The sequence below is a fragment of the Perognathus longimembris genome, chromosome 11, assembly GCF_023159225.1.
Source record: "Perognathus longimembris pacificus isolate PPM17 chromosome 11, ASM2315922v1, whole genome shotgun sequence".
NCBI classification, from domain to species: domain Eukaryota; kingdom Metazoa; phylum Chordata; class Mammalia; order Rodentia; family Heteromyidae; genus Perognathus; species Perognathus longimembris.
In genome coordinates this window covers 43,685,142-43,711,111 of record NC_063171.1, presented here as the reverse complement: position 1 = coordinate 43,711,111, position 25,970 = coordinate 43,685,142, and the positions used below count along the sequence as shown (strand labels likewise).

Genomic DNA, 25,970 nt, shown 5'->3' with positions numbered 1-25,970 from the left:
TGTCAGTATCTAATGTTGGCTCCCCCCCCCGCCAGTTCTGGCTCTTGGACTCAGGGCCTGAGCATTGTCTCTGGCTTCTTTTTGCTCAAGGCCAGCTCTCTACCACTTGAGCCACAGTGCTACTTCTGGCTTTTTCTGTTTATGTGGTACTGAGGAATCGATCCCAGGGCTTTATGCATGCTAGGCAAGCACTCTACCACTAAACCACATTCCCAGCTCTGTTGACTTCTTTTATCAGCTGTATTTTATACTTTTATGAATTGGCATGGTCCTTGTATTAGTACTTCTGCAGTCTGTATTCACAACATTTGCTTAGCTTTCCTCTATCTAGATGGTGGGCATTCTGGCATTTACTCACTGTATCACTATATCTTCTTTTCTTTTGTCGTTCATGGGGCGTGCACTCAGGGCCTGGGTGCATGAGTGTTTTGACTCAAGCTGTTTTGCTCAAGGCTAGTGCTCTACTACTTTGAGCCACAGTCCCACTTCTGGTTTTCTGGTGGTTAATTAGAGATAAGAGTCTCATGGACTTTTCTGCCTGGGTTGGCATTGAAATGTGATCCTCAAATCTCAGCTTCCTGAGTAGTTAGGATTACAGGCGTGAGCCACTTGCACTGTTATAAATATCTTTATAAATCACTTTTCCCCCTTTGAATTGCTTCCGTAGGCCATATTCTTTAGAGCATAGGAAATTCCATAAATGACTTCAGTAATGAATTAATTTGTAATCTTCATATATGACACGCTTTATGGATTTCTAGTGCCCTAGTGATTTGTTTGCTTCATTGATTTTACTGTAACCTCCTTCCAGGGTTTATGAGTGTAACAAACGCTGCAAATGTGACCCAAACATGTGTACAAATCGGTTGGTACAGCATGGACTACAGGTTCGACTACAGCTATTTAAGACACAGAACAAAGGCTGGGGTATCCGCTGCTTGGATGACATTGCCAGAGGCTCTTTTGTCTGTATTTATGCAGGTTGGTGATAAAATACAAAGATTACTTCCTGGGCTTATGACATGGTGGGGTATGGATCCAGAGACAAATTGAACAGAAGAAAGCACTAGCCAGATATCATTGTCCACACCTGTAATCCCAGCAGGGGATTGAACTCAGGGCCTGGGCACTGTTCCAAGGATAGGGCTCGACCATTTGATCCACAGCTCCACTTCTGGCTTTCTGCTGTTTATTGTCTCACATCTCACAAGCTTTCCTACCCCCCAGGTTGGTTGCACACTGTAATCCTCGGATCTTTTTGGGGGGGGGGGGGCAGTCCTAGGCCTTGGACTCAGGGCCTGAGCACTGTCCCTGGCTTCTTCCCGCTCAAGGCTAGCACTCTGCCACCTGAGCCACAGCGCCCCTTCTGGCCGTTTTCCATATATGTGGTGCTGGGGAATCGAACCCAGGGCTTCATGTGTAGGAGGCAAGCACTCTTGCCACTAGGCCATATTCCCAGCCCTAATCCTCAGATCTTATCTCCTGAGTAGCTAAGGCTACTGGCATGGGCCACCAGTGCCTATTTAGGTGAACTCTTTGGTTTTAGACCAGCATGGGCTATATAACATGACTGCTTCAAGAAAAAAAGAGGAGGGCTGCAGATGTAGCTCAGTAGAGTAGATGCTTAACATGTATATAACCTTGGATCTAGTCTCCAGCACCAAGAAAAAAATACTCTATTTGAGTTGGGTACAATAATATGCAGAGATTCCTTTTTTTTTTTTTTTTTTTTTTTGCCTGTCCTGGAGCTTGAACTGAGGGCCTGAGCACTGTCCCTGGCTTCTTTTTGCTCAAGGGTAGCACTCTGCCTCTTGAGCCACAACGCCACTTCTGGCTGTTTTCTATATATGTGGTGCTGAGGAGTCGAGCCCAGGGCTTCATGCATACGCGGCAAGCACTCTTGCCACTAGGCCATATTCCCAGCCCCCCAGAGATTTCTTATGTAAAGGAATGATGCTGCTGTCTGAGAAGACCACAGAGAGGGACAAAATTGGGTTATAAAGACAAAAGTGAAAAGTAAGATTTTGGACATAGATATTTCATAGGAGAGATATGAGTTAAATCCTCTTGTCTTGTTTTCTCCTATATCACTTTACCCAGAGATCTTTTAGCATAGCTGAAAACTTTCAGTAAATACAGTAATAAAGAAATGGGAAGGCAAAAGGGCAACATTTAAAACTATAATAACCTTTACCATACTGTCATCTTAGACACAAAGGTGGTATCATCAAGTAGACTATAATGCAGACATTTTGACCCTGTGCTACTGGACAGAGTACTCATAAAAGTGACCTTTATTTTTCTAAAAGATCACCATAACCCTGAAAGACTTAAAAATTCTCTTCATTCTCAGGCAAAATCCTGACGGATGACTTTGCAGACAAAGAAGGCCTGGAGATGGGTGATGAGTACTTTGCAAATCTAGACCATATTGAGAGTGTAGAGAACTTCAAGGAAGGATATGAAAGTGATATACCCTGTTCCTCTGACAGCAGTGGTGTTGACATGAAGGACCAGGAAGATGGCAATAGTGGTACTGAGGACCCTGAGGAGTCCAATGATGATAGCTCAGATGATAACTTCTGTAAGGATGAGGACTTCAGCACCAGCTCAGTGTGGCGTAGCTATGCTACCCGGAGGCAGACCCGAGGCCAAAAAGAGAATGGACCCACTGAAACCACTTCCAAGGATTCACGCCCTCCAGACCTTGGGCCCCCACATATTCCCATCCCTCCTTCAGTCTCTGGAGGGGGCTGCAATCCACCTTCCTCTGAAGAGACACCCAAGAATAAGGTGGCCTCATGGTTGAGCTGCAACAGTGTCAGTGAAGGTGGTTTTGCTGACTCAGATAGCCGTTCATCCTTTAAGACTAGTGAAGCAGGGGAGGGTCGGAATGGAGGCCGAGGGGAGGCTGAGAAGGTCTCTACTTCAGTACTGGGCATGAAGGAAGAAGGAGACATCAAACAGGCCAAAAAAGAGGTAAGTACTGAAAGCGTAGAGCAGTGTCTGTTAGGGATGGGTTTTTCATTTTGGTTCATTTTGTTTGGCTAATGCTTTACCACTTCTCACATCTCGAGGCTGCTTTTTTGTTGGTTATTTTGTGTATGGTGTCGGTCATGGGTCTTGAACTCAGCTTGGATGCTGTCCCTGAGCTCTTCAGCTCAAGGCTAACGTTCTACCACTTGAGCCACAGCGTCACTTTGGGTTTTCTGGTGGTTAATTGGAGAATCTCACAGCCCTTCCTGCCCAGGCTGGCTTTGAACTGCAGTCATTAGATCTCAGCCTCCTGAGTAGCTAGGATTATAGGCATGAGCCACCCACACCTGGCTGAGAACTGTGGCTTTTAACTGGTATAGTAAGTCTACATTTTGGGTTTTTTGTTGTTGTTGTTTTTTTTGTTTTTTTTTTTTTTTTTTGTGACAACCCCATTGTCTAGACTTTTTTTTTTTTTGGCCAGTCCTGGGCCTTGGACTCAGGGCCTGATCACTGTCCCTGGCTTTCTTTTTGCTCAAGGCTAGCAATCTGCCACTTGAGCCACAGCGCCCCTTCTGGCCGTTTTCTGTATATGTGGTGCTGGGGAATCGAACCTAGGGCTTCATGTATGGGAGGCAAGCTCTCTTGCCACTAGGCCATATCCCCAGCCCCCATTGTCTAGACTTCTCAACCCAGCATATTCCTAGTATTTGTTTAAAGAACCAAATTAGCTCAGGCCGTGAGTTCAAACCCCAGGACTGGGGCGGCAGCGGGGGGGGGGGGGGGGGGACACCAAATTAGGGCTGGGAATGTGGCTTAGCGGTAAAGTGCTTACCTAGCATGCAGGATGCCTGAGTTTGATTCCTCAGCACCACATAAACAGAAAAAGCCAAAAGTGGAGCTATGGCTCAAGAGGTAGAGTGCTAGCCTTGAGGAAAAGGAGGCCAGGGACAGTGCTCAGGCCCGAGGACTGCCCCCCAAAAAATAAAAATCCACTTTCTGAGCGAGAATGTCTGATTTATTCCAAAATGGAGATTTTGTTTCCCCTTGGGAGAAGTTTGGCTAGTCCTAGGGTTTGAACTCAAGGTCTGAGTGCTGTCCTAGGCCTTGCTAGCTCAAAGCTTCTGGCTTTTTAGGGGTGGTTATCTAGGGATAAGTTTCAGAGACTTTGCTGCCAGGCTAGCTTTGAACCTTGATCCTCAGATCTCAGCCTCCTGAGTAGCTAGGATTATAGGACTGGCACTTGCTGGGTTTTTTTGTTTTGTTTTGTTTTGTTGTTTTTAAGTGGTGTTTTAAAAACAGGTAGGTGTCTTATGCCTGGAATCCTAGCTACTTGGGGTAAACCTGGAGGATTGTAGTTCAAAGCCAACCCCCACAAACAAAGTCTTAAGATCACATTTTCAAGTAACCAGTAAAACACTGGACCAGAGATGTCTCAAGTGGTGAAGTGCCAACTGAGTGAGAGCATGAGGCCCCGAGTTCCAGTACTCAACTGGAACACCTAGGAAAGGTGTTTGAATTTTTCTACATCATTTATTGCTTTTACTATAATAGGTTATTTCAAAGCCAAAGCCTGGGAGTTGTTTTTTGCTTTTATTTTGTTGATTATAAGGCTTGAACTCAGAGCCTGAGCACTGTCCTGAGCTCTTGTGCTCAAGGCTAGTGCTCTACCACTTTGAGCCATGTTTCCAGTATTCTGGCTATTAATTGGAGATAAGTCTCACAGACTTCCTGCCTGGGCAGGCTTTGAACCACAATCCTCAGATCTCGGCCTCCTGAGTAGCTTGTGTCACAGGTGCAGGCAAGGGAGTTTAAAGAGGAAGCTTGTTTAAGCCCAGAAGTTTGAGGCCAGCCAAGACTATATATACATATGGATATCCAGTTCCAAAAAAGAAAATGAACTGATTTCACATATATCACACTGAAAGTTAATACATTACAGGTGATAAAAGTGGTCTTTATTAGACTCTGGTCATAGTGTTTTTCCTCTGACATTATGTCTCATCATTGGGAAAGGGTTGAAGTGCTCTGCCAGGAGAAATAAGTGATACAACAGTGTTGTTGCAATATGATTGCTGCTGTCAAATTGCCAAGTGATTTCTCCACCCCTACCCCTTTAGAGAGTGCAGCTTCAAATAATGTTGTCTCTGAGATCTTTTGAAAGAAGTCTAGATTTGTTACTTTTTTGCTTTTTTTCTAGGACCCTGATGATCGAAACAAGGTGTCAGTGTAAGTATTTGTCATTCTGACTTGTTTCCAAGTGCCTTCTCTTCTCAAGCCCATGACCCCAGCCCCTCATTTCTTTGCCTCCCATCAGAGTTACAGAAAGTTCTCGGAATTATGGTTATAATCCTCATGTGAAGGCTGAAGGAGCTCGCCGTCCATCTAGTAAGACTAATATGCACCAGAGTCGGCGGCACATGGCCTCTGCCCATTCCAACCCTGATGTAAGTGATGCCTTACCCAACCTTCTATTTTATCAGAGTATAAGTGAAAGAGCTTGAAGCAATCTTGCCATATCAGCTCTAATGGAATTACCGTTAGACCGTTCCATCTCTCCTTGCTTCTTTGGCCTTAGATTCCTACCTGACTCTTTCATCCCATCTTGTTAGAGCCTCACAGCAAAGACTTGAAAGACTTCCATTTACTTTTTCTTTCTCATCCTCCTGTTTCCCCAGGATGTCCTGACGCTGTCCAGCAGCACAGAAAGTGAGGGGGAAAGTGGCACCAGCCGCAAGCCCACTGCTGGGCAGACCTCAACCACAGCAGTTGACAGTGATGATATCCAAACCATCTCCTCTGGCTCGGAAGGGGAGGACTTTGAGGACAAGAAGAACATGTCTGGTAGTCTTGAAAAATTGCGGGAGTGGTAGGAAGAAACAGGAGGAAAGTAGCAATAGAGCATTTTTGAAGGAAGCCAAGAAGGGGGGAAAACCTCAAGATTCTAGGACTCAAGGCATCTCTGGGAGGACTCTCTGACTAATCTAAACTGTCATTCTTTTTTTTTTTTTTGGCCAGTCCTGGGCCTTGGACTCAGGGCCTGAGCACTGTCCCTGGCTTCTTTTTGCTTAAGGCTAATATTCTGCCACTTGATCCACAGCACCACTTCTGGCCATTTTCTATATATGTGGTGAAGGGGAATCAAGCCCAGGGCTAGCACTCTTGCCACTAGGCCATATTCCCAGCCACTAAACTGTCATTCTTTAACAAGTACTCTTCCTCCCTCCTTTTTCCTTCCCTACTAGTAGTAGAGCGCTACCAGCCTTGAGCTATATAAGCTCAGGAATGCCAAAAAAAAAAAAAAAACCCACAGTGCTATCTGGAGCTGACTTATACCTCAGACCTCTTAATCCAAGCTATTGAAGAGGCTAAGATCTGAGGTTCATGGTTTGAAGCCAGCCTATGCAAACAAAATTCAGTCTTAGACCCAAGAGTCAGAACTGAAAGCATGAGTGCACCAGCTGTGATGAAAAAGCTTGCTGAGCTTTTTTTTTGTTCACAGACCCTAAATTCAAATCCCAGTACCAGCACCAAAAACAACAAAAAGAAACCCTGCCATTTAGTGATAGCCTGAGGCACTGCTATATTGGTATCCCCAAACTATTTTTCCCAGCACTCAGAAAGCTAAGGCAAGGAAGATGGAGAATTTGAGGTTGGCCTAGGCTTCTTAGTGAGGCCATGCTCAAAGGAAGGGGAGGGTTCCTAGGTGTGGCTCAGAATACTTAACTAGGAAGCTTATTGAAACCCTGAGTTTAACCTCAGTTATTGACCCCCACAAAAGGGGCAGGGGGACGACAGAAAGTTAGGATAGGTACTGACCCCATTCTTCTTCCTGTCCAGGTCCAACAAAGCGCCAGGTGGCAGTTAAATCAACCCGAGGCTTCGCTCTTAAATCAACCCATGGAATTGCCATTAAGTCAACCAACATGGCCTCTGTGGACAAGGGAGAAAGTACACCTGTTCGAAAGAACACACGCCAATTCTATGATGGTGAAGAGTCTTGCTACATCATTGATGCCAAGCTGGAAGGAAACCTGGGCCGCTACCTCAATGTGAGACCTTGTTCCCCCACCTCTAGACTGGGGTTTTCCCACAGTCCTCAAATTTCTCCTTTTACATGTTATATAAAGCCACCTTTTCTTGCTACAAATTGACTTCAAAGAATCTTAAGAGGTAGCTTTCTTTCCCAACATCCCTGCTGTAATGGGGAGGGTGAGATATCATTTTCTTCCACCTTTCATCCCACAAAACCAGATTCTATTTCTGTGGCTCTGACTCAATGCCATCCTTATACTTACAGCACAGTTGCAGTCCCAACCTGTTTGTCCAGAATGTCTTCGTGGACACCCACGATCTTCGCTTCCCCTGGGTCGCCTTCTTTGCCAGCAAGTAAGAGGGCGTTGAAAGAGTGATTGTTTGGGGTGGGGTGAGAACTATTGGAATCATAAGGGTTCCTCCTGTGTCTGGTCCTTCTCCAACTACTCTGTCATTCCAGGTGCCTGTGTTATCTGCTACCTTTACCACACCTGTCCTTTTCCCTCTCCAGGAGAATCCGAGCTGGGACCGAACTTACTTGGGACTACAACTATGAGGTGGGCAGTGTGGAAGGCAAGGAGCTGCTCTGCTGCTGTGGAGCCATCGAGTGCAGAGGCCGTCTTCTTTAGAGGGGAGCCTTCTTCCTCACGTTCAGAACCCTTCTTGAACTGTCTTTTCCTCAGGAACTGGGTCTTCCTGACTGTTGAACTCTGACCCAAGCAAGCCTCTGGTCTAGCTACTCCCCAGCTCCTAGTAGATAGAAATGGGGAGTCTGGATCAGGAGCACTCTTCCATTGTGGTGCTAGCAGGCAAGGTCCCTGTGACTTAGAGCTCTGGAATAGGGAGGGATTACCACTCTAGCCTAGGCCTGTCGTCCCTCCCATCTCTTTGTACAAAATGTCCCTATTCTGATAAACGGGGTCTGTGCATCTACCTATCCCTGGTTTGTACTGGTTCTTGAAAGATTTAGCAAGGTGATCAAACTTAAGATTGTGATTTTATTTCCCTCAGTCTTCATACCCCAATTCCTTTCCAATGGGCAGCTGTCATTAATCCTGTACTTTCTCTACTTTTGTTTTCTTACTAGCCAAGTGAAATTTTAAAAAAGAAAATGCTGCATAACTGCAAGGAAGGCATAAGAAAGACTTTTAGTTTATTTAGTTGCTCCCCTTTCTTAATTCCTAATAGTCTGACACTTTTTACCGTATTTTATTTAACCTTTAATATATTTTAATTAAAAAAAAACCATTAACAGTACATTTTGGTCTGAAATGGTCCCTCTGCTGAAGTGCCAGGTGCTAGCTGTAGTTCTGGCTTTGAAACTGAAACCCCAAATGTTTAATAAATAAAAATTAGAGCTAGTTGCCATTCTACTCAAAACCAGCTAGTCTAAAGAGGAGAGGAAAGGAAGAGAGGTCAGAGAAAGGAGGCAGTAAGATCTTAGACCTGTGGTTAAAGGAACAGCTAGCAGAAAAGTAACACAAAGACCATCTGCACAGTCCCCAGTGTAGCCCCTACTTTATGGCAGAGGTTTGGGAAGGGTTGCATACGCCCTCCTGCAGTCAATTCATGTGTCTTAGGAGGAAAAAAATGAAGTCAGCTCAGCTTTGGTTTCTGGCCGAAGTTTGGGAGCTTAGAAAGGTGAGCCTTGGTCCAGCTTTGGCAGAATAAGGCCCACAGATGGGACAATAAGGCACAACCCTGACTCAAGCAAGATCAGAGAGTCAAAGGCAAACAATGAGGGCCAAATTCTTAGGAAGGAATGTGAACTGTAACCTCCACCTCCTGAGGTGAGCTGAGAAGAGGTCTCCAAAGGATGACTTAGAGAATAGAGAGGAAAATAAGACCATCCCCCCTCTAACAAAGGATATAACCAGCCTCCACTACTGGGAACTGGCTGGTTAGGATTTGGTGTAAAGGCAACTGGGTGACAAAAGGAGGAGAGAACTATCTTCTCCCTTTCTCCTTAGTCCCCAAGAGCTTAAAGTGACCCTGCTTGAGGGAAAGTTGGCTAGTTCCTTGGTTTTATGCATTATATGGGAAACCGCTGGGACAATGGTTCAGTCAATCTTACGATGATTGTTATTGAGAATAGGATGGCCATTGGCTAGGGGCCGACTTTTTGCTCCTCCCCCAGATGCAGCCTCCTCCCCCTCTGAGCTCTCTGTTTCATCGCGGTCACTGCGTTCATCTTCTACCAGCTGTAGAAAAGGGATAAGAAGGGTTATGTGATATTCTCAGATTCCAGAGGACTGCCTTTCTGGGGTGCTGCTCCTACCATCCATCCCCAGGGCCCCACATGTTCTAAAAGGGGTTGTTGGAGTGTACATTTAAAATTCTAGAGTTGAGACTATTAGGCTATATAAAATGGAACAGAACCTTCACCTTTCCAGTTATGAACTTGTGGGCCATTCGCAAAATGAGGTAGGCCCAGAAGATATGTAGCGCCTGTAGCACCGCCATCATGACATTGAAGAAGTAATAGCCAAAGAAGGCAGGATAGAGCTCCAGCGGATATAGCACGGTACAGTACACCATCCTAAGGATTCAAGGGGAAACAGAACTGTAAACATGGACAGGAGGGGGGAAAGATGGAAGGTGAATAAACGAGGGCAAGGCAAGACTTCTGCATTCTTGGCCACAGGATAGCCTGGCCACCTACTCACCAGAAGGGCAGGATGACTAGCCGAGTGATGATAAAAACAGCAGCAAAGACGATGAAGATGTTGTTACAGGTGTTTTTCCATCCCGCGTAGTTGAACATCTTGGCTGACTGCATGAATAGTCTCTTATCATCCCCAATTCCCACAGCCCTTAGCAGCACTGGTCTGTGCCCACCCCCCATGACCCCTTGCCTCCAGGCTAAAGAAATCTGACCTCCAGCAAGTAGTCTGAAGAGTCATGGAGAGCCATAATGAGAGTCCCTGCACGGATGTAATTGACAAACCACGAGAAGCTGATGAGGATGATGGTGGCCACATGGTGGATGATCTGTTCCTTGAAATCCTGCAGAAAAGACTCCGGCTCCAGAGAACTTTTTCCGGTTCCTCACTTCCCACTGTCCTTCCTCCCACCTTCCATTCCGCTCAGATCCCAGCAGCTCCTTCCAGAGCCCACAGCACCCAAAGGAAATCAGGGCCTCATTTGGACTTCATTGCACAATGCCTTCACCCACCTTTCTCTTGACATCAGAAGCAACGCTGAAGAGGAGGGACCAGTAGAAGGAAAGCTCAATCATGTAGTACCAATACTGGGAAGGGATAATGCTCTGGGAGAGGAGAGAGAGGTGAGCCCCAGAGCAGCCAGTCTCCGGGGGCTCACCTCTCCAAGCCCAGCCCTTCTAGCTCCTGCAGTTACTCTCGTTCCATGACTGAACTTATTACATGTTCATACTATCTTTTCACAAGGGTGAGCATGTCTCAGCCACCCCTATAGAGGAGCCTAGTTCATACCTGTATGGGATATCCCTCCCAAACTTTCCTCATGTCATAGAACCAGGGTTTCTGCAGAGAGATGACAGGTTAAAGGATTCCCACATATTAGTGGCCTCAACCACTGCCAGAGAATTTAACTCCCACTTCCCAGTTATCCCAACTCACATCCACAATGACGGCCATGCCAGCAATGAAGGCGATCAGGTAAAATGTGAACCTCCAGCTGGAAGAGGAAGCGAAACTGGCTAGGTGGGGAGGATGACATGGCCTCCACACTTCCCGAGCGCACCTAGATACTCTTGTGAACAACTCAATTCACCTGCCCCTGCCAACTGCCAGGACCCACCCCTCCCAGCAAGACAGCACCTCTCTCTGCCCCTCAGTTTCATTGGCCCCAATTCCTGCACCTGGCTTCTCGGAACTTCTTCAGAAGGCTTGGCCGGTCCTGGTTGCGGCGACGGCGGAACCAGCGTTCTACCTGGCGGCCAGAGAGCCCACTCTGCCGGGACAAGAGCTCCACTTCTGCCTGGGTGTAGTGAAAAGATCATTATGATCCCCCTCAGAAGCAGCAGCTCCCCCACCGCCCCAACCTCTCTCAGCACCTACGTAGCATCCTGATGGTCTTCACACCAGAACCCAGCACCTCAGAGCCTGAGCACAGGCTTCAGATTGTACCTGCTTGGGCTGCTTGCTGCCAGTTCGGTAAAAATGCTCCAAGGTGGCATTGGGAGGTGCCCGTAGTCGAGTTTTCTCCTTTACGTTCAGGAGGGCAGCCAGTGGTGTGGCCACATAACTGGGAAAAGGATGTGACAGAGACATATCTGGCTCTTTAGGAGCATTCCCCAAGACTAGGAAAAGGAAAGGACTCCAAGTTCAGATAACTAATCTTCTGGGCCTCAGTTTACCCAGTTTCCTGCAACCCCCTTCTAGACTACAGGGCCGCCCATAGCTGACAAAGCCTCCTGTGTTCATTAGTGGCCAAGCAGTAGCGGGTGGAGGGTAAGAACAAATAACCATTGAAGGGAAAGAGCCTGGGGGTGCTGAGCCCTCAAGAAGACAATGGTGCCCTGGGGGTGGGGGGGACGCAGGGGGCAGGGACCTGAAGAGCCAGAACACTAGGGTCCAGAACTAGACAGCAAGAGACAAACATTAAGTCCAAGAGACTGAGGATCTCCTGGTATGCTCACAGCTCAAAGAAGTAGCGAATGATGAGGAAGAGCAAGGCCAGGGGTAGAGTCATGTAGAGGTCTGATGCTTTGGCATAGACGCGTCCATCTCGATCTTCTAGATGGGCCCAGGTTAGGTTCCCAGGCAGCCATAGCCGCTCCCACCAGAAGTAATCATACAAGGTCTGGAGCATCCTGAGTGAGGAGGAATAACAATGTCAAAAGGGGTAGCTGTGGAGGAAGAGATCGAAGAGTAAAAGCTTTCTTAGCCTGTCAAAAAGGTGCTAGGGGGCTGCCAGGCACTGGTGGCTCACCTGTAATCCTAGCTACTTAGGAAACACATTGCGAGACTCTGACTTCCAATTAACCAATAAAAAGACAACGAGATATGGCTCACTCACGTGGCAGAGCACCAGCCTTGAGTGGAAAAAGAGAATTGAGAGCGTGAGGCATTAAGTCCCAGAACAGAACAAAAAAAAGAAAACAGAGCAGAGGCTGACTGATTCTGGTCTTGTCCATGTGGCTTTGGAACAAATCAATTTTCTCATATGTAATACAGTGGCTTTTGTTGTACCATTTGTTGTTTATACTTGGAGAAAATGAGGGAGAGGACATGATTCAAAAAGAAATGTACTCATTACCTGACTTATGTAAGTGTAACCCCTCTATATCACTTTTGCAATTTAAAAAAACTTTCAGATGACATTGACATCAAAGAAGTCTTTGGAACCTGGATGGTTGGGTGCTAGTGATTCACACCTGCAATCCCACCTATCCAGGAGGATGAGATCTGGGAATGCTGCTGTTCAAAGCCAGAAAGAAGGGCAGTGAAGTCCAAAAGGCTCCATCTCCAAAATAACCAGCAAAAAGCCAGGCTGGAGGTATAGCTCAAGTGGTAGAGTGCAGTTTGAACAAGCACAGAGCCCCAAGTTCAAACCCCAATTCTGCCCACCCCCCAAAAAAAAGAAATTGGAGTTGGTGTAGTGTCTCATAACCTGTAATCCTAGTGACTCTGAGAGGTAGAGATTGGGAGGATCAAGCTCTGAGACCAGCCCAGGCAAACAACTGGCAAGACCCCATCTCACCCACTAAAAGCTGGGCATAGTAGCAAATACCTATCATCCTTGCTACTTAAGCATATAAGCAGGAGGATCATGGTCCAAGCCAGTCTCGAGTAAAAGTGAAACTCTATGGAAGAAATAACTAAAAAGGGTCAAGCTCAAGTGGTAGAGCATCTGCCTAACAAGCGCAAGGCCCAGTTTACTTATACACACACACACACACACACTTTTGTCTTGGGTTGTCATTTTGTTATTTCAACCCAGAGGGTAAGGAACTAGCTGGAGAAGCTACAGCTATCAAGTCAGAAGTTCCTTTTCCTCACCTTACTATCAGGCTACCCCTTAGCCGCCCAGGGGCAGGGGTCAGGAAGAAAGCCCAAGAACAGAGGACTAGGGCAAAAGTTTCCACCCCTTCCCTACAACCTACAGAGCAGAACATCTGTAGACAAACTCAAGAGACCAACAAGGCAACAGTAACTCCTTCAGAACAGTTCGGAATGTGACACAATGGCACACAGCACTGACACTGCAGGCAGTCCCCACACAAACCAGGGTACCTGTCTATCATTTTAGAAAGTGAAGGCAGGGGCTGGGGATATGGCCTAGTGGCAAGAGTGCTTGCCTCCTATACCTGAGGCCCTGGGTTCGATTCCCCAGCACCACATATATAGAAAATGGCCAGAGGGCTGGGGATATAGCCTAGTGGCAAGAGTGCCTGCCTCGGATACACGAGGCCCTAGGTTCGATTCCCCAGCACCACATATACAGAAAACGGCCAGAAGTGGCGCTGTGGCTCAAGTGGCAGAGTGCTAGCCTTGAGCTGGAAGAAGCCAGGGACAGTGCTCAGGCCCTGAGTCCAAGGCCCAGGACTGGCCAAAAAAAAAAAAAGAAAAAAAAAAGAAAATGGCCAGAAGTGGCGCTGTGGCTCAGGTGGCAGAGTGCTAGCCTTGAGCAAAAAGAAGCCAGGGACAGTGCTCAGGCTCTGAGTCCAAGGCCCAGGACTGGCAAAAAAAAAAAAAAGTGAAGGCAGAGCTGCAGGAGTCAGGGGCTAAGAGCAGAAGAACACAGTTGGAAGCCAAAAACATCTTTAGCTAATGGAACCAAGCTTTTTTTTCTTTTTAATTTTATTTACTTTTTATGTGGTAACATGGAATACAACCCCAGGGCCTCATGCATGCTAGGTAAGCACTCTACTGCTAAGCCACATTCCCAGCCCCTTCTTTTTGACTTTTCTGCGATAGTCTTGCCATGGACCTCAGGCTGGCGAGCCTCCTGCCTCAGCCACCAGTCCTGGGACTACCGGTGACATGATCATGCCTGGCTCAAGCTGTTTCGAAGTTGCTTGTTTTTAAGTTATTAGCTTCCATTAGTTGTTTAAGGGGGGGAGGGGTTCATAGTGACATCTCCATTCACCTATACGATGTCTCCAACCTCACCCCTCCAATCACTCTCCCTTATCCATCCCTCTCTTCTTAAAACAATGTCAAGTTTCCTTGTTCTAAGTTCTATCTTTTTCTAGTACTGGGGTTTGAATTCAAGGCCTTGTGCTGGCTAGGCAAGTGTTCGCTCTGAGCCAGGCCTCCGGCTCACAATTTTCATACATGTATATAAAGTACTTTGACCATAATCACCCTCCCCCTCCCCCTGACATCTATTTTCCATTGGAACTTGCTTTACTCTCCCCGCATTTGCTTTGTTTGTTCAGTTTTTTTTTTTTTTTGCCAGTCCTGGGGCTTGAACTCAGGGCCTGAGCACTGTCCCTGGCTTCTTTGTGCTCAAGGCTAGCATTCTGCCAACTTGAGCCACAGTGCCACCTCCGGCTTTTTCTATATATGTGGTGCTGAGGAATCAAACCCAGGGCTTCACTGTAAACGAGGTGAGCACTCTACCACTAGGCCATATTCCCAGCCCTCATTCGCTTTTCTTAAGTACGTATTAGTTGTACCAAGAGGTTTCACCAAGGGATTTCGCACATACATGTATTACATTTTAACCAGAGAACCCCTTCTGTTGCTCTCTCCTCAGTCCCTCACTTCCCAGGGGGGACTCTTTCATACAAAGTACAGAAAATAGTTTGCAGGGAAGATGCATCATGAACACCCCTCAACCCAAGAAAGAGCTATTGCTTTAGCGCTTCTGCCCTTCCCTTCACTGAAAGATACAGGGACCATGAGGCAGGCATGATCACCTGGGACACTGAGCTGAGGAAGGGAGTGGTTTGTGGCTCATGGGGAGACAGTAGCCATTTGGAGCTCAGAGATGCAGTAAGACAGCCCTGAAAAGTCAGTGATGCCGGATGGAGCACAACACCTGGCAGTGGGGCCTGGGCAGGGTGGGCAGGGCAGGGCAATCTTGTTCAGGCCCCCTGTTCTCCCAAGAGGGAAGAGAGATGGTAGGATTCGGATGGGTCTAAGACTGAAGGCTGAGAAAGAAAAGTGATTTTTCTTTCAGCTGGGAAAGAGTGCACCGAGCTGCTCCACCATGAATGGGTGGCAGAGGCCTATAGGTGCCGCAGAAGGCAGGCCAAATTCCCACAGCTGAGCTGGGCTGCTCCCAGCTCCGCCCCACTCTCCACAGAAGCCCTTGCGAAATGCCTCTCAGCCTGTCATGGGTCAGTATTCCAGCTGAAGGACTTTACCCTCTTGTCCCCACTCCTGGTCACTGCTCTTGGCTGAAATCAGAGATCAGCACTTGACAATAAAGAAGCTTCAACTCCGCCTCCTCTCCAGGTCAAGTCCTCTCACTCACTCACATTCCAAGCCTCAGCCCACAGCACTACCCCTTCCCCTCCACCTTAGCCAGAATAAATATTTAATTAGTTAAAGACATGGAAGCTTTTTGAACTGAACAAAATTAAATGTAACTGCTCATGGAGGAACTTTCCCCACATAAGCAAACATTCTTCCTACAGAAAAGTAGAAAACGGGGAGGGGGTGGGGGAGCTGGGAATATGACCTAGTGGTAGAGTGCTTGCCTTGGATACATGAAGCCCTGGGTTCGATTCCTCAGCACCATATATATATAGAAAAAGCTAGAAGTGGCGCTGTGGCTCAAGTGGCAGAGTGCTAGCCTTGAGCAAAAAGAGGCCCTGCTCAGGCCCTGAGTTCAAGTCCCAGGACTGGCAAAAAAAAAAAAAACAAAACAGAGAAAGGACAATGCAATTTGCACCTCTTAGCACCGCTTAGCCTGACTGGAGTGGGGAATTCTATCTGACCTAGTCATCTGACCACTATGTCTCTAGAGTCCCATCTTTTCCTCCAATGAGACCTAAAGCCAAAAGCGTGCGCAGGCCTAGGCCTCGCACCCCATCCATCCATCCCACTCCACCAGGGGAAACTGGCAGGGATGCTTCTCTGGTCAGGGGCAGGAACTAGGAAGACTGGGAGCTTGGGGACTGGAGATAGAAGAGCCTCTCCCCTGGCCTCTTGGGGCCCAGAAATGTCTCTTTCTTATCCCTACTCTACACCTAGGACATGAGGAGTTAATGGACAGAGTAGGTGTCAGAGAATGGTCAACTGCATGGCGCTCCTCTCTCAAGCCCTGGGCAAGCCGGCTCTTGTCCTGCTTTTCTCCAAGCTGGGAAAGTGGAAGGCAGGCGTGAGAGCAAGCAGGATGTGTCAAGGCTTCATGAGGGCACACTCTCACACCTGGGCTTCAGGCTTTCAGTGACCACAGCCCTCCCAGGTACTCTGGGAGGCCATTAGCAGAGATGAACTGCTCTAGCTAGCAGGGAGATGGCACCAGATTCACAGGGTCAGGACTTCTGACTAAATAGAAGGAGAAAGGAAGCAACCTGCAAAACACATCCCCACACAACTAAGGAGCCTTCATGGCACTCCAAACCAAACAAAGCATCCCATAAACAAGAGACCAGAGCAAAACAACAACAGTCATGTTGACTCAAGGACAGGGAGATAACCCTGCTTTTCCAGTCTCCTCAGTCCTCTTACCGGGCAAAAAAAACCAACACCTATCCTATTCCATTATTACACATGCACACACAGATAATGGGGCATGTACATGTATCTTTCTCACACCTACCTGAGACAGTGCTACCTTCTGAGACACAAGCTCTGGATAGGGGCCAGCAGAGCAGGGATTTCATGAGCATTAGATTACTAGGAACTTGAGCAGGGCTCTGCCCAGCCCTAACCTTTGCCCCAACTCTGAGTGCCCCCTCCCTAAGCCCCTCTATGTCCAGGAGGATGAACTTGTAGCCCCAGAAGGCTCAGAAAACAGATGTTTACCCTAACAGGCTAATGACTGCTAAGTTTGGAGAAATAAATTGGGAAATCTCAAAGAGTCAGCAAGGGCAGAGAGAGAAAACAAGAGGGTCTCAGTCTTAGTCTCTGCAGAAGCAACTGCGAGAGATAGACAGAGACACACACACAGAGAGAGAGAGAGAGAGAGAGAGAGAGAGAGAGAGAGAGAGAGAGAGAGAGAGAATCCTGAATAATCTCCCCTGCTGAAAACTTTTTCAGCTCACAGGACTGGGTCATGAACTAGAAGGCTGCAAGCAATGGGTGAAGCCAACAAGAGGTGTGTCATTGCTCCAGGCTCCAACAGAGGACCCCCAAAATTGGGTCAGATTCTGGGAAAGACAGGAGTGAGAGGCAATGAGGACAGTGGTCCGCAGGCTTCATCTGGCTTACAGCTCATCTGGGATGCCCCATCAAAAGCCATCTGTCCCCCCCCCCCAGCCCCCAACACTCCTGAGACTAGAGCCCATAGGAGCAGGCAAAGGCTGGAGGGCCGAAAGGGGTGATACTGGACAGCACAGTGGCAGGGGAAAGAGGCTCCTCTTCCAGGGCAAAGTCTGGCCTGAGGCCCCAGTTTAAAAAAAACAACCAAAAAACAAAACAAAACAAAAAAAAAACCCAGGGGATCAGAAGAAACAACAAAAGCACCTCTCTGCTCTCTGCCTCGGGTGCAGGTCATTGTGTGGTCAGGGCCAGGTCCTAAGGGACAGGGCTGCAGACAAATCCTTGTCCTGAGGAGCCCATCACAAACGCTGTCGCCTCAGCTGGGGCTCGGGGCAGCCACCCCTCCCGGCCCCCTACTCTAAGGCAGGGGTGACCCCGAGGGTCTTCCTTCTCTGACAAGGCAGGCTGGCACCTGGCAACTCAGGTAGGAGCCCCACTCGGACGCCAGGAGCCCGGCTTGGGGCACAGACCTCCCTCCTAGCCCGGGCGAAGGGGGAATGCCACCCGGCTGCGGCTCCAGCGCAGGCCTGCGGGGCGTCGGGCCCAGGAACGAGCCGGGGTGGCCCGGAGAGCCAGTTTTGCCAGTTGCTCCCCAAACCTGCCGCGCACCGCTCCTAACGGTATGGGGGAGCCCCAGGCCCTCGGGGACCGGGGCGCCCGGGGCTACTCCTTCCTGTTTTCCGTTAAGCACATGGGCGTCCGAGCCTCGGCCCGGGGTGGGCACGGCGGGCACAGGAAGAGGAGGCGGCAGCCGCCGCTGCCCTCGCTCCCCGGGCCCGGGCGGGCCGGGGCGACCCCGCGGGGCGCTGCCGGGCCGGGGGCTGTGCGCGCGCGGTCATCGGGCTTCTCCGCTCCGTGGCAGGCGGGCGCCCGCTGCTCCGGGGGAGAGTGGGGGGGTTCCCCGCGCCCCGATCCCCGCCCCCACCTGTTGCCCCGCAGCGCGCCCGGGAGCCGGGGCTGCCCACGAAACGCCCGGCGCCCGGCCTGGCAGCCCCCGGGCGGCGCTCGGGGGCCCGGCCGCTCCCGCCGGGCGCTCGGCCCGCCCTCCGGCCCCGGGCCGCCGCCATGAGCCAGCGCCCGGCTGAGGCCCCCCGGCCGCCGGCCGCCCCTTCCCGGCCGCTCCGGCGGGCTCGGCGCCCTTCCCCGGGGTCGCATCCCCCCCTCCCTCCCCCAGCCCGCGCCCACCCACCCCACCCAAACCCCGGCCCTCCCCACCCAGCCCCATCGCGAGGCCTCCGTCCCCCCCCCCGCCCCCCAACTTGGCCGCCAGCCCTGCCTTTCCGCGCCCACCCCGGCGCGCGCGGCGCCCGGGATCCCGGAACCCGACTCACGCGGCGGTGGCGGCGTCGCGGGGCGGAGTGGGCCGGGAGCCGCTGCTCCGTCTGTAGTCCCAGCGCCGGGCCCCGCCGGACTGGCTCGGCCCCGCGCTCTCCTCCCCCTTCCGCCCGCCCGCGCTCCGGCCCGCTCCCTCCGCCTCCTTCCTCCTCCTCCTCGTCCTCCTCCTCCGCCGCCTCCTCGTCCTCCCTCCTCCCCTTCCTCCTCCTCCGGCCTCCCGCCGAGCTCAGGGCCGGCTGAGTCCCCTGCCTAGCTCCCGAGAGAAAGGCCGCGAGCCGCCGGGGCCGGGCGAGAGGCTGGGCGTGGGCCGGCCGTCCAGGAGGGGAGGGGAGAGGAGGGGAGGGGAGGGGAGGAGAGAGGGAGGGGGAGAGAGAAGGGGGAAGAGGAGAGTGGGAGGGCAGGGGAGGGGAAGGGCTTTACTCCTCCCCCCCCCCTTCCCCATCAGGACATGCCTCAGGGTCCCGGGAACCGAACCCCGGCGACCTGGCCCACCATAGCCTCACCCGCCCCGGGGAGAGGACAGGACGCCCCAGGCTTCCTGGGCCCATCGGCCTCCTGGGTCCGGAATCCAAACGGACCCGAGACACCCCCCCCCCAACCAACGACCTGCTCCCCAGCAGCCCCCAGTGGCCGCCTGGGCTGGGGCCACGCTCCGCAGCCCCCACATCCCGGCTGCCCTCCAGGCTGAGAGCGCACCCCCACTCTCCGCAGTCTGGTAATAACCCGCGCCCAAAAGGTCAGCGGGCCTCCCAGCGTGTACAGACGTGAGGCCCGTGGACCTGAGGGTTTGTTTAGAGAGAATACTTTTCCTTGCTTGCTTGTGGCCTTTCCCCCCTTTTTTTCTTGTGTGTGTGGCGGGGGGAGAGGGTACTGGAGCTTGAACTCACGTTCTGTCTGCACCAGGCCAGAGCCCCACCACTTGAACCACACCTCCACTTGTGGCTTTTTGCTACTCCATTGGAGAGAAAAGTGTCACAGGGATTTCTGCCCCGGGATCCTGGGATCTCAGTCTCCTGAGTAAGCTCAAGTTCCAGGCTAGGCTTGAGCCACCAGTGCCCAGCTTGTACTCTTTGTTTCCCTTGAAGAAACTGGTGTTGGGCTGGGAATGTGGCCTATTGGCAAGAGTGCTTGCCTCGTACACATGAAGCCCTGGGTTCAATTCCTCAGGACCACATATACAGAGAAAGCCAGAAGTGGCGCTGTGGCTCAAGTGGTAGAGTGCTAGCCTTGAGCAAAAAGAAGCCAGGGACAGTGCTCAGTCCCTGAGTCCAAGCCCCAGGACTGGCAAAAACAAAACAAAACACAAAACACCACAACAACAACTGGTGTTTTAGTGCTGTCAGATTCAGGACCAGTGGCAGTGGCTCCTTCATTATCTAGTCAAGTGCAAGCCCAGTTCTCTCAGGAGGGGTTTGCCCTAATCCAAGGCTCATTTTAGAGGGGTAGAGAGGTAGAAGCTGACAGGCTTCTGAACTGTCCATGGCAGAAGAAAGCAGTTGACCTGTCCCCTGCATTCACCCCTCCAGGGGCCTCTGGGCTTTTCAAGCCCCAGGCCTGCCCAATTTTTTTTCCAGTTCTCAGCCACCTATCTAGGCTGGGCCAGACCAAGTCCCTTTGAACTCCTCCCCTGGTAACCTATGTTAGAGTGTATAAAATAGAATACATTGTATCTTTCTACTGGCCTGTGACTCCCCTTCTCTCAGCCTTCCAATTTTCTTCAGTGTCCCCTGGAGTCTTTGCTACACATTCACTAAGATGTTTTTTGTTTGTTTGTTTGTTCTTTGCTAGTCCTGGGCCTTAGACTCAGGGCCTGAGCACTGTCCCTGGCTTCTTTTTGCTCAAGGCTAGCACTCTGCCACTTGAGCCACAGCGCCACTTCTGGACTTTTCTATATATGTGGTGCTGAGGAATTGAACCCAGGGCTTCATGTATGCAAGGTGAGCACTCTTCCACTAGGCCATATTCCCAGCCCTAAAATGGGCTTCGCTGGCTCTTATTTGGGAGCCTAAGCCCATCCTGGCACTTTTGTGCTATTTATTTCCCCTCTTTTAGCTTCTGTATTCTTTTCTCAAGTGGTTTTAATAGATACCACACTTTCCCATTTCCCATTGTTCTCTCCCTCTATTTAGGCATTATTAGAATTTGATCTCAGGACGTGATGCTTGCTAGGCAGATGACTCTACCAGCCTTTTTTGGCTGTGTTTTCTTTTATTTATTAATTTATTAACGTGTGTGTGTGTGTGTGTGCACGCACACACACACCAGTCCTAGGGCATGAACTCAGGGCCTGGGTGCTGCCCCTGAGCTTTTTTGGTCAAGGCTAGTACTCTTATCACTTGAGCCACAGCTCTACTTCTGGCATTTAGGGGTAGTAAACTGCAGATAAGACTCTCACACTTCCCTGCCTGGACTGGCTTCAAAACCCAGAACCTGACATCTCAGCCTCCTGAGTAGCTAGCATTACCGGCATGAGCCACCAGCACTGGGCTCTCTGCCTGGTTTTATTTGTTTTCTGTCCTGGGGTTTAAACTCTGTCCTCCTGCTTGCTGGGCTGGCACTTCTAGCTCAGCTTTAAGCATTTTTGGAATAGGGTCTTGCTTTTTGCTAGAGAGAGGGCAAGCTAGACAAACATCCTGCTATTTATACTTTCTGCATAACTAAGATGACTGGAGTACACCATCACATCTAGCTTTTTTAAATTGGTTGTAATGGGGGACACCTCTGCATTTGTTGCCCTGGTTATCCTCAAAACTTTGATCCTCTTGATCTTGGTCTCCTGAGTAGCTAAACATACAGGCATAAGGCATTGTATATGTCTAGAAATGGCTTGTTTTGTGCTTGCTCTGTAGACACTCTACCTCCAGTTCCAATTTTTTTTCTTTTTCTTTTTTTGCCAGTCCTGGGCCTTAAACTCAGGGCCTGAGCACTGTCCCTGGCTTCTTTTTTGCTCAAGGCTAGCACTCTCCACTTGAGCCACAGCACAGCGCCACTTCTGGCCGTTTTCTATATATGTGGTACTGAGGAATTGAACCTAGGGCTTCATGTCTACAAGGCAAGCACTGTTACCACTAGGCCATATTCCCAGCCCCAATCCCAAAAATTTTAAATGCTGTTTTGTTGTTGTTAGAGCGGTGAGGAGATTGGGATAATGAGGGCCTGGGAAATAAAAACCATGTACCCCTCCTCCAAGAGACAGTGAATAAAGTGGATAGAGAAGGGAAAATTTGACTTAGCCAGCATCAGGACTGTGCTCTTCATACACTGCCTTGGCTAGATCAAGAGATTCTGCTGGCCACCCTTTTAACCCCTCCCTCCAGCTCAGACTGGCATGGCCACGCCCAAAGTGCTTCAAGTGCAGCCTGCCTCATAGTGACTCACTTCCTTTTGTATGAGCTGAGAAGTTGTCCAAAGACAGAGGACAAGCCCTAAGTAAGAACTAGGTAGCTGAGTAAGCTCCTGGGCCAGGCAAACACATGGACCTCAATTATGAAAGGTGGACCTTTTATGAAATACAGAAACTGGGCAAGGAGGAGAGTCTGGTCGGTATCGATACACATTCAGTCTGGAGAAGTTTCCTAGTGAGGTAAAATAGGACAGAACTCCGTATATCCTGAAATCATGTAATGCAAGATATGGATAGAAAAGCGGTTGGTGGGGGGCTGGGAATATGGCCTAGTGGTAGAGAGAGCTTGCCTCGTACACATGAAGCCCTGGGTTTTATTCTTCAGCACCACATATATAGAAAATGGCTAGAAGTGGTGCTGTGGCTCAAGTGGCAGTGTGCTAGCCTTGAGCAAAAAGAAGCCAGGGACAGTGCTCAAGTCCTGAGTTCAAGGCCCTGGACTGGCCAAAAAAAAAAGGTGGGGGGTGTCCAGGAATATGGCCTAGTGGTAAAGTGCTCATCAAAAAAAAAAAAAAGGGATTTGAGCACTTAGAGTATGCAAGTATTTCTGTTCTACTGAGAGGGACTATAAATCAGCCATGTCCTTGGTGGATGACATATCACTGACAAGGAATTGGGAATCCCAGGATCTGGTTCTAGCAACATAGCCCAGGGAATTCACATACCTTCCTTGAATCAGCAATTAAAGAGAGCAGAGTAGATAATCTCTAAGATATCTGCTAAGCTGGAAATCCTCTCTGACTTAGAGCATGAAGGTGGAAGGCAAGTCAGAAAAACTTCATTCTGCTCCTGGTGTTGAGCAAAACAAAACCCACAAATAAAAGGAGTAAGTTGGGCTGGAACTGTGGCTTAATGGTAGAGTGCTTGCCTAGCATTCATGAAGCCCTGGTTTCAGTTCCTCAGTGCCACATAAAGAGAAAGTGGAAGTGGCACTAGGGCTCAAGTGGTAGAGTGCTACTCTTGAGCAAAAAGAAGCTCAGGGACAGAGGCCCTAAGTTCAAGTCCAGGGGCCTGGCAAAAAGATAGGTAAATGAATGAATGGAGTGAGTTTCTGTCCAAGTGTCAGCAGATCCACTATAGTTGTATCACACACACACACACACACACACATACACACACACCCCTCAGGCATATTAGCCAGACTTCACTTGCCACATGACTGGGCTTCTTTGTACCTTCTTCAAATTCAGAGTGTAGCTTTCAGGGTTTTTCTTTGTTGGTTTGGTTGGTTGGTTTTGTTTTTGTTTTTTGGATCTGTCATGGGGCTTGAAGTCAGGGCCCAGTGCTGTCTTTAAGCGTCTCTCAGACTTTCTTCCCCAGATTGGCTTTGAATCCCATTCCTCAGATCTCAGCCTCCTCTGTAGCTAGGATTAAGGCGTGAGCCACTGGCACCTGGCTTTCTTTCTTTTTTGCCAGTCATGGGGCTTGGACTCAGGGCCTGAGCACTGTCCCTGGCTTCTTTTTGCTCAAGGCTAGCACTCTACCACTTGAGCCACAGCGCCACTTCTGGTTTTCTGGGGGTTAATTGCAGACCTACATCTCACAGACTTTCCTACCCAGGCTGGCTTTGAACTATGATCATCAGATCTCAGCCTCCTGAGTAACTGGGATTACAGGTGTGACCCACCAGTGCCCAGTTGTAGTCTGCAGTTTTGCCAGGAGTCCTTGGAAAGATTTGGACTGGACAAACAAATGCTCTTACCCTCCCTTCTTTTTCTCCCAAGTCTGTTTGGCATGTGCAGCCAGAAGAGATTCTGAAGAGTTCCAAAGCCCAGGGCATGGAGACTATAGGTATGGAACTATTGTATTGCGCTCAGCCAGCGTCATTGCAGTCTTTGCATGGATCCAGGAGTCAGCCTCATCTGGATGCGGTGAGTAGATATCTACCTGAAGCTCTTCTCCTAACTACTTACCCACCAAGGCTACCCAGGAACCTGCTGTCCTTTGGAGTCTGCACTTCTCAACAAGTGGGCAGAGAGCCCTTTGATATCTGGGGGAGGAGCCAGAGATCTCAAGCAGCTTGTGTTCGGGACTCCACACTCATACTGTTGGTGGTTGCTGGTGCCCTCTTGTGACCAGGTTGGGGGATTGCAAGGAAGAAGTTGCAGAAGCGGGCCAAGGTAGGACTTTAGACAAGATCGGCTATGGTTATAATGTTGAATGGTTATAATATTGTTTGAATACTTATTATTATATATTAGTTAACATTTTGACACATGTACTTAATACTCTGTACCTAGAACTTTTCTTGTTTTTGTTTTTTTTTGGCCAGTCCTGGGCCTTGGACTCAGGGCCTGAGCACTGTCCCTGGCTTCCTTTTGCTCAAGGCTAGCACTCTGCCACTTGAGCCACAGTGCCACTTCTGGCCGTTTTCTGTATATGTGGTGCTGGGGAATCGAACCCAGGGCCTCATGTATACAAGGCAAGCTCTCTTGCCACTAGGCCATATCCCCAGCCCTAGAACTTTTCTTAAGTGTATTTGGGTGGGAAGGGAGATGCTGAGAATAAAGCCCAGGACTTCGCCTGCGCTAGGTAGGCAATTAACTGTTCTATTACTGAGCTATCTACCCACCCCTATGTGTATTTAGTTAATTTTCACAACAATCGGAACTTAAAAACTACTAAGTTTTGTTTTACTATTTTTATTAGCATACATTACTAGCACACAGGGAGTTCATTGTAATAATTCCATAGATACAATATGCTTTGAACAAGTTGCCCTCCCATTTTCAAACAGTATTTAGTAGACTTCTTTGAACTCTCCTCTCGTCTATAAAGTACTTATTTCCTCTTCACCCCCTAGAACTGTCTCCTTTCCCCCTTTCCTCTGATCCCCCTGACAGTCCCTCTTTTATACTTGTGTCATATTACTATTATTATCATCATCATCACCATTTTAGGTCTAGATTCCAGAAATGAGTGAAAACGTGATACTTGGCCTTTTGTGTTCGACTTATTTCACTCACCATGGTGATCTCCAGTGCCATTCATTTTTCTGAAAATGGCACAATTTTTTCTTGTTTATGTCTGAGTAACACACTATGGCATATATGTGTATACATATATGTATATATGACATATATGTATAGTCACATATATACATATATATGTAATTTTCTTTAGGTCGCTACAGGTCAGTAAGCACAGAGGCTGATTCCACAGTTTGGCTATTGTGACTAGTGCTGTGTACTATGTCTGTTTTGAAAATGAGAAACTGAGCACAGAGTGGCTAAGGTTCTTACCCAGCAACACAAAGAGAGCAGAACTCTGACTTGCCAATTCTGGCTCTAGCACTTCAGCTTGTGGCCACCATGCTAAGACTGAGTCCCATTTTCCATGTTGCCTGGTAAAACACAGGACATCAAGTTAGATTACGACGCGACACCAGGTAAACATCAAGGCCTAAATATATTACATGAAATATTTGAGTCACACCAACAAATTATTCATTGTTTATCTGAAATTCTAATTTCACCAGGTGTCCTGTGTTTTCGTCTGCTTAACCTAACACCTCTCATTTACAAGGTACTTTTGTCTGCCACATGCTATTACGCACATTATCTCACTTATCCCTCCCAGGAAACCAGTCCTCAGATACCAGCATGCCTCCCAAGCTCAGCCTCTCCCAATATTTCCATTTAGAGGGTTCAAATGACTTCAGAGTACAGAACATTACAATTGGCAGAACCCAGGATTGAACCCACACCTTCTGCCTCTGTGTTTACCATTTTAATACAAAAGAAAAAAAAGAAGTAACTCATGACCTTGGAAATCTTCTGTCGTGGTGTTCCCCCAGGCTGGGATGTTCTTGTGGAATGGCTATGGAAGCACTGTACGTCCCTCTTCTAGGGATACAGGAA

At 49.0% G+C, this 25,970-nt stretch overlaps 2 protein-coding genes and 1 long non-coding RNA gene across 6 annotated transcripts in view; 2 read left to right on the top strand and 1 right to left on the bottom strand.

Annotated features, from left to right (window-relative positions):
* The window catches only part of Setdb1 (SET domain bifurcated histone lysine methyltransferase 1), a 37,114-nt gene extending 22,676 nt beyond the window's left edge, over positions 1-14,438 (top strand). For 2 of the 3 annotated variants that reach the window (XM_048357972.1, XM_048357971.1), the window contains exons 16-23: positions 812-981; positions 2,354-2,979; positions 5,174-5,202; positions 5,291-5,420; positions 5,652-5,817; positions 6,814-7,025; positions 7,274-7,362; positions 7,520-7,981. In XM_048357972.1, coding sequence (XP_048213929.1) covers positions 812-981; positions 2,354-2,979; positions 5,174-5,202; positions 5,291-5,420; positions 5,652-5,817; positions 6,814-7,025; positions 7,274-7,362; positions 7,520-7,637 — 1,540 coding nt within the window. In that variant the 3' untranslated portion in view covers positions 7,638-7,981. Of the gene's footprint in view, positions 1-811; positions 982-2,353; positions 2,980-5,173; positions 5,203-5,290; positions 5,421-5,651; positions 5,818-6,813; positions 7,026-7,273; positions 7,363-7,519; positions 7,982-14,374 lie in introns of those variants that run through there. The other variant, XM_048357973.1, reaches the window with a different exon arrangement.
* On the bottom strand, positions 8,132-18,852 carry Cers2 (ceramide synthase 2). Its single transcript, XM_048357983.1, has 11 exons — positions 18,704-18,852; positions 11,630-11,803; positions 11,118-11,235; positions 10,850-10,968; positions 10,608-10,665; positions 10,461-10,511; positions 10,184-10,276; positions 9,886-10,014; positions 9,675-9,781; positions 9,394-9,547; positions 8,132-9,209 (listed from the first exon to the last, which is right to left on the bottom strand). Exons 2-11 carry the CDS (start codon positions 11,800-11,802, stop codon positions 9,069-9,071), a joined length of 1,143 nt encoding a protein of 380 aa, XP_048213940.1. The 5' UTR covers position 11,803; positions 18,704-18,852; the 3' UTR covers positions 8,132-9,068.
* Positions 17,093-25,376, top strand: LOC125360020. Of its 2 annotated transcripts, XR_007212640.1 has the most exons (4): positions 17,093-17,796; positions 23,835-23,901; positions 24,032-24,230; positions 25,244-25,369. It is a non-coding gene; the product is annotated as an uncharacterized LOC125360020 (long non-coding RNA). The 2 variants fall into 2 exon arrangements; XR_007212639.1 differs by lacking the exon at positions 24,032-24,230 and having other exon boundaries at positions 25,244-25,376.
* Positions 25,377-25,970: the final 594 nt, after the last annotated feature.

Bases quoted from the DNA above. Each gene is read 5' to 3' on its own strand.
- Cers2 (XM_048357983.1), bottom strand. From the start codon at position 11,802: ATGCTCCAGACCTTGTATGATTACTTCTGGTGGGAGCGGCTATGGCTG. The intron at 11,236-11,629 runs GTGAGCATACCA...TCCTTTTCCCAG, and splicing joins ATTCGCTACTTCTTTGAGCT to TTATGTGGCCACACCACTGG. The intron at 10,969-11,117 runs GTACAATCTGAA...CACTACACCCAG, and splicing joins GCAGCAAGCAGCCCAAGCAG to GCAGAAGTGGAGCTCTTGTC.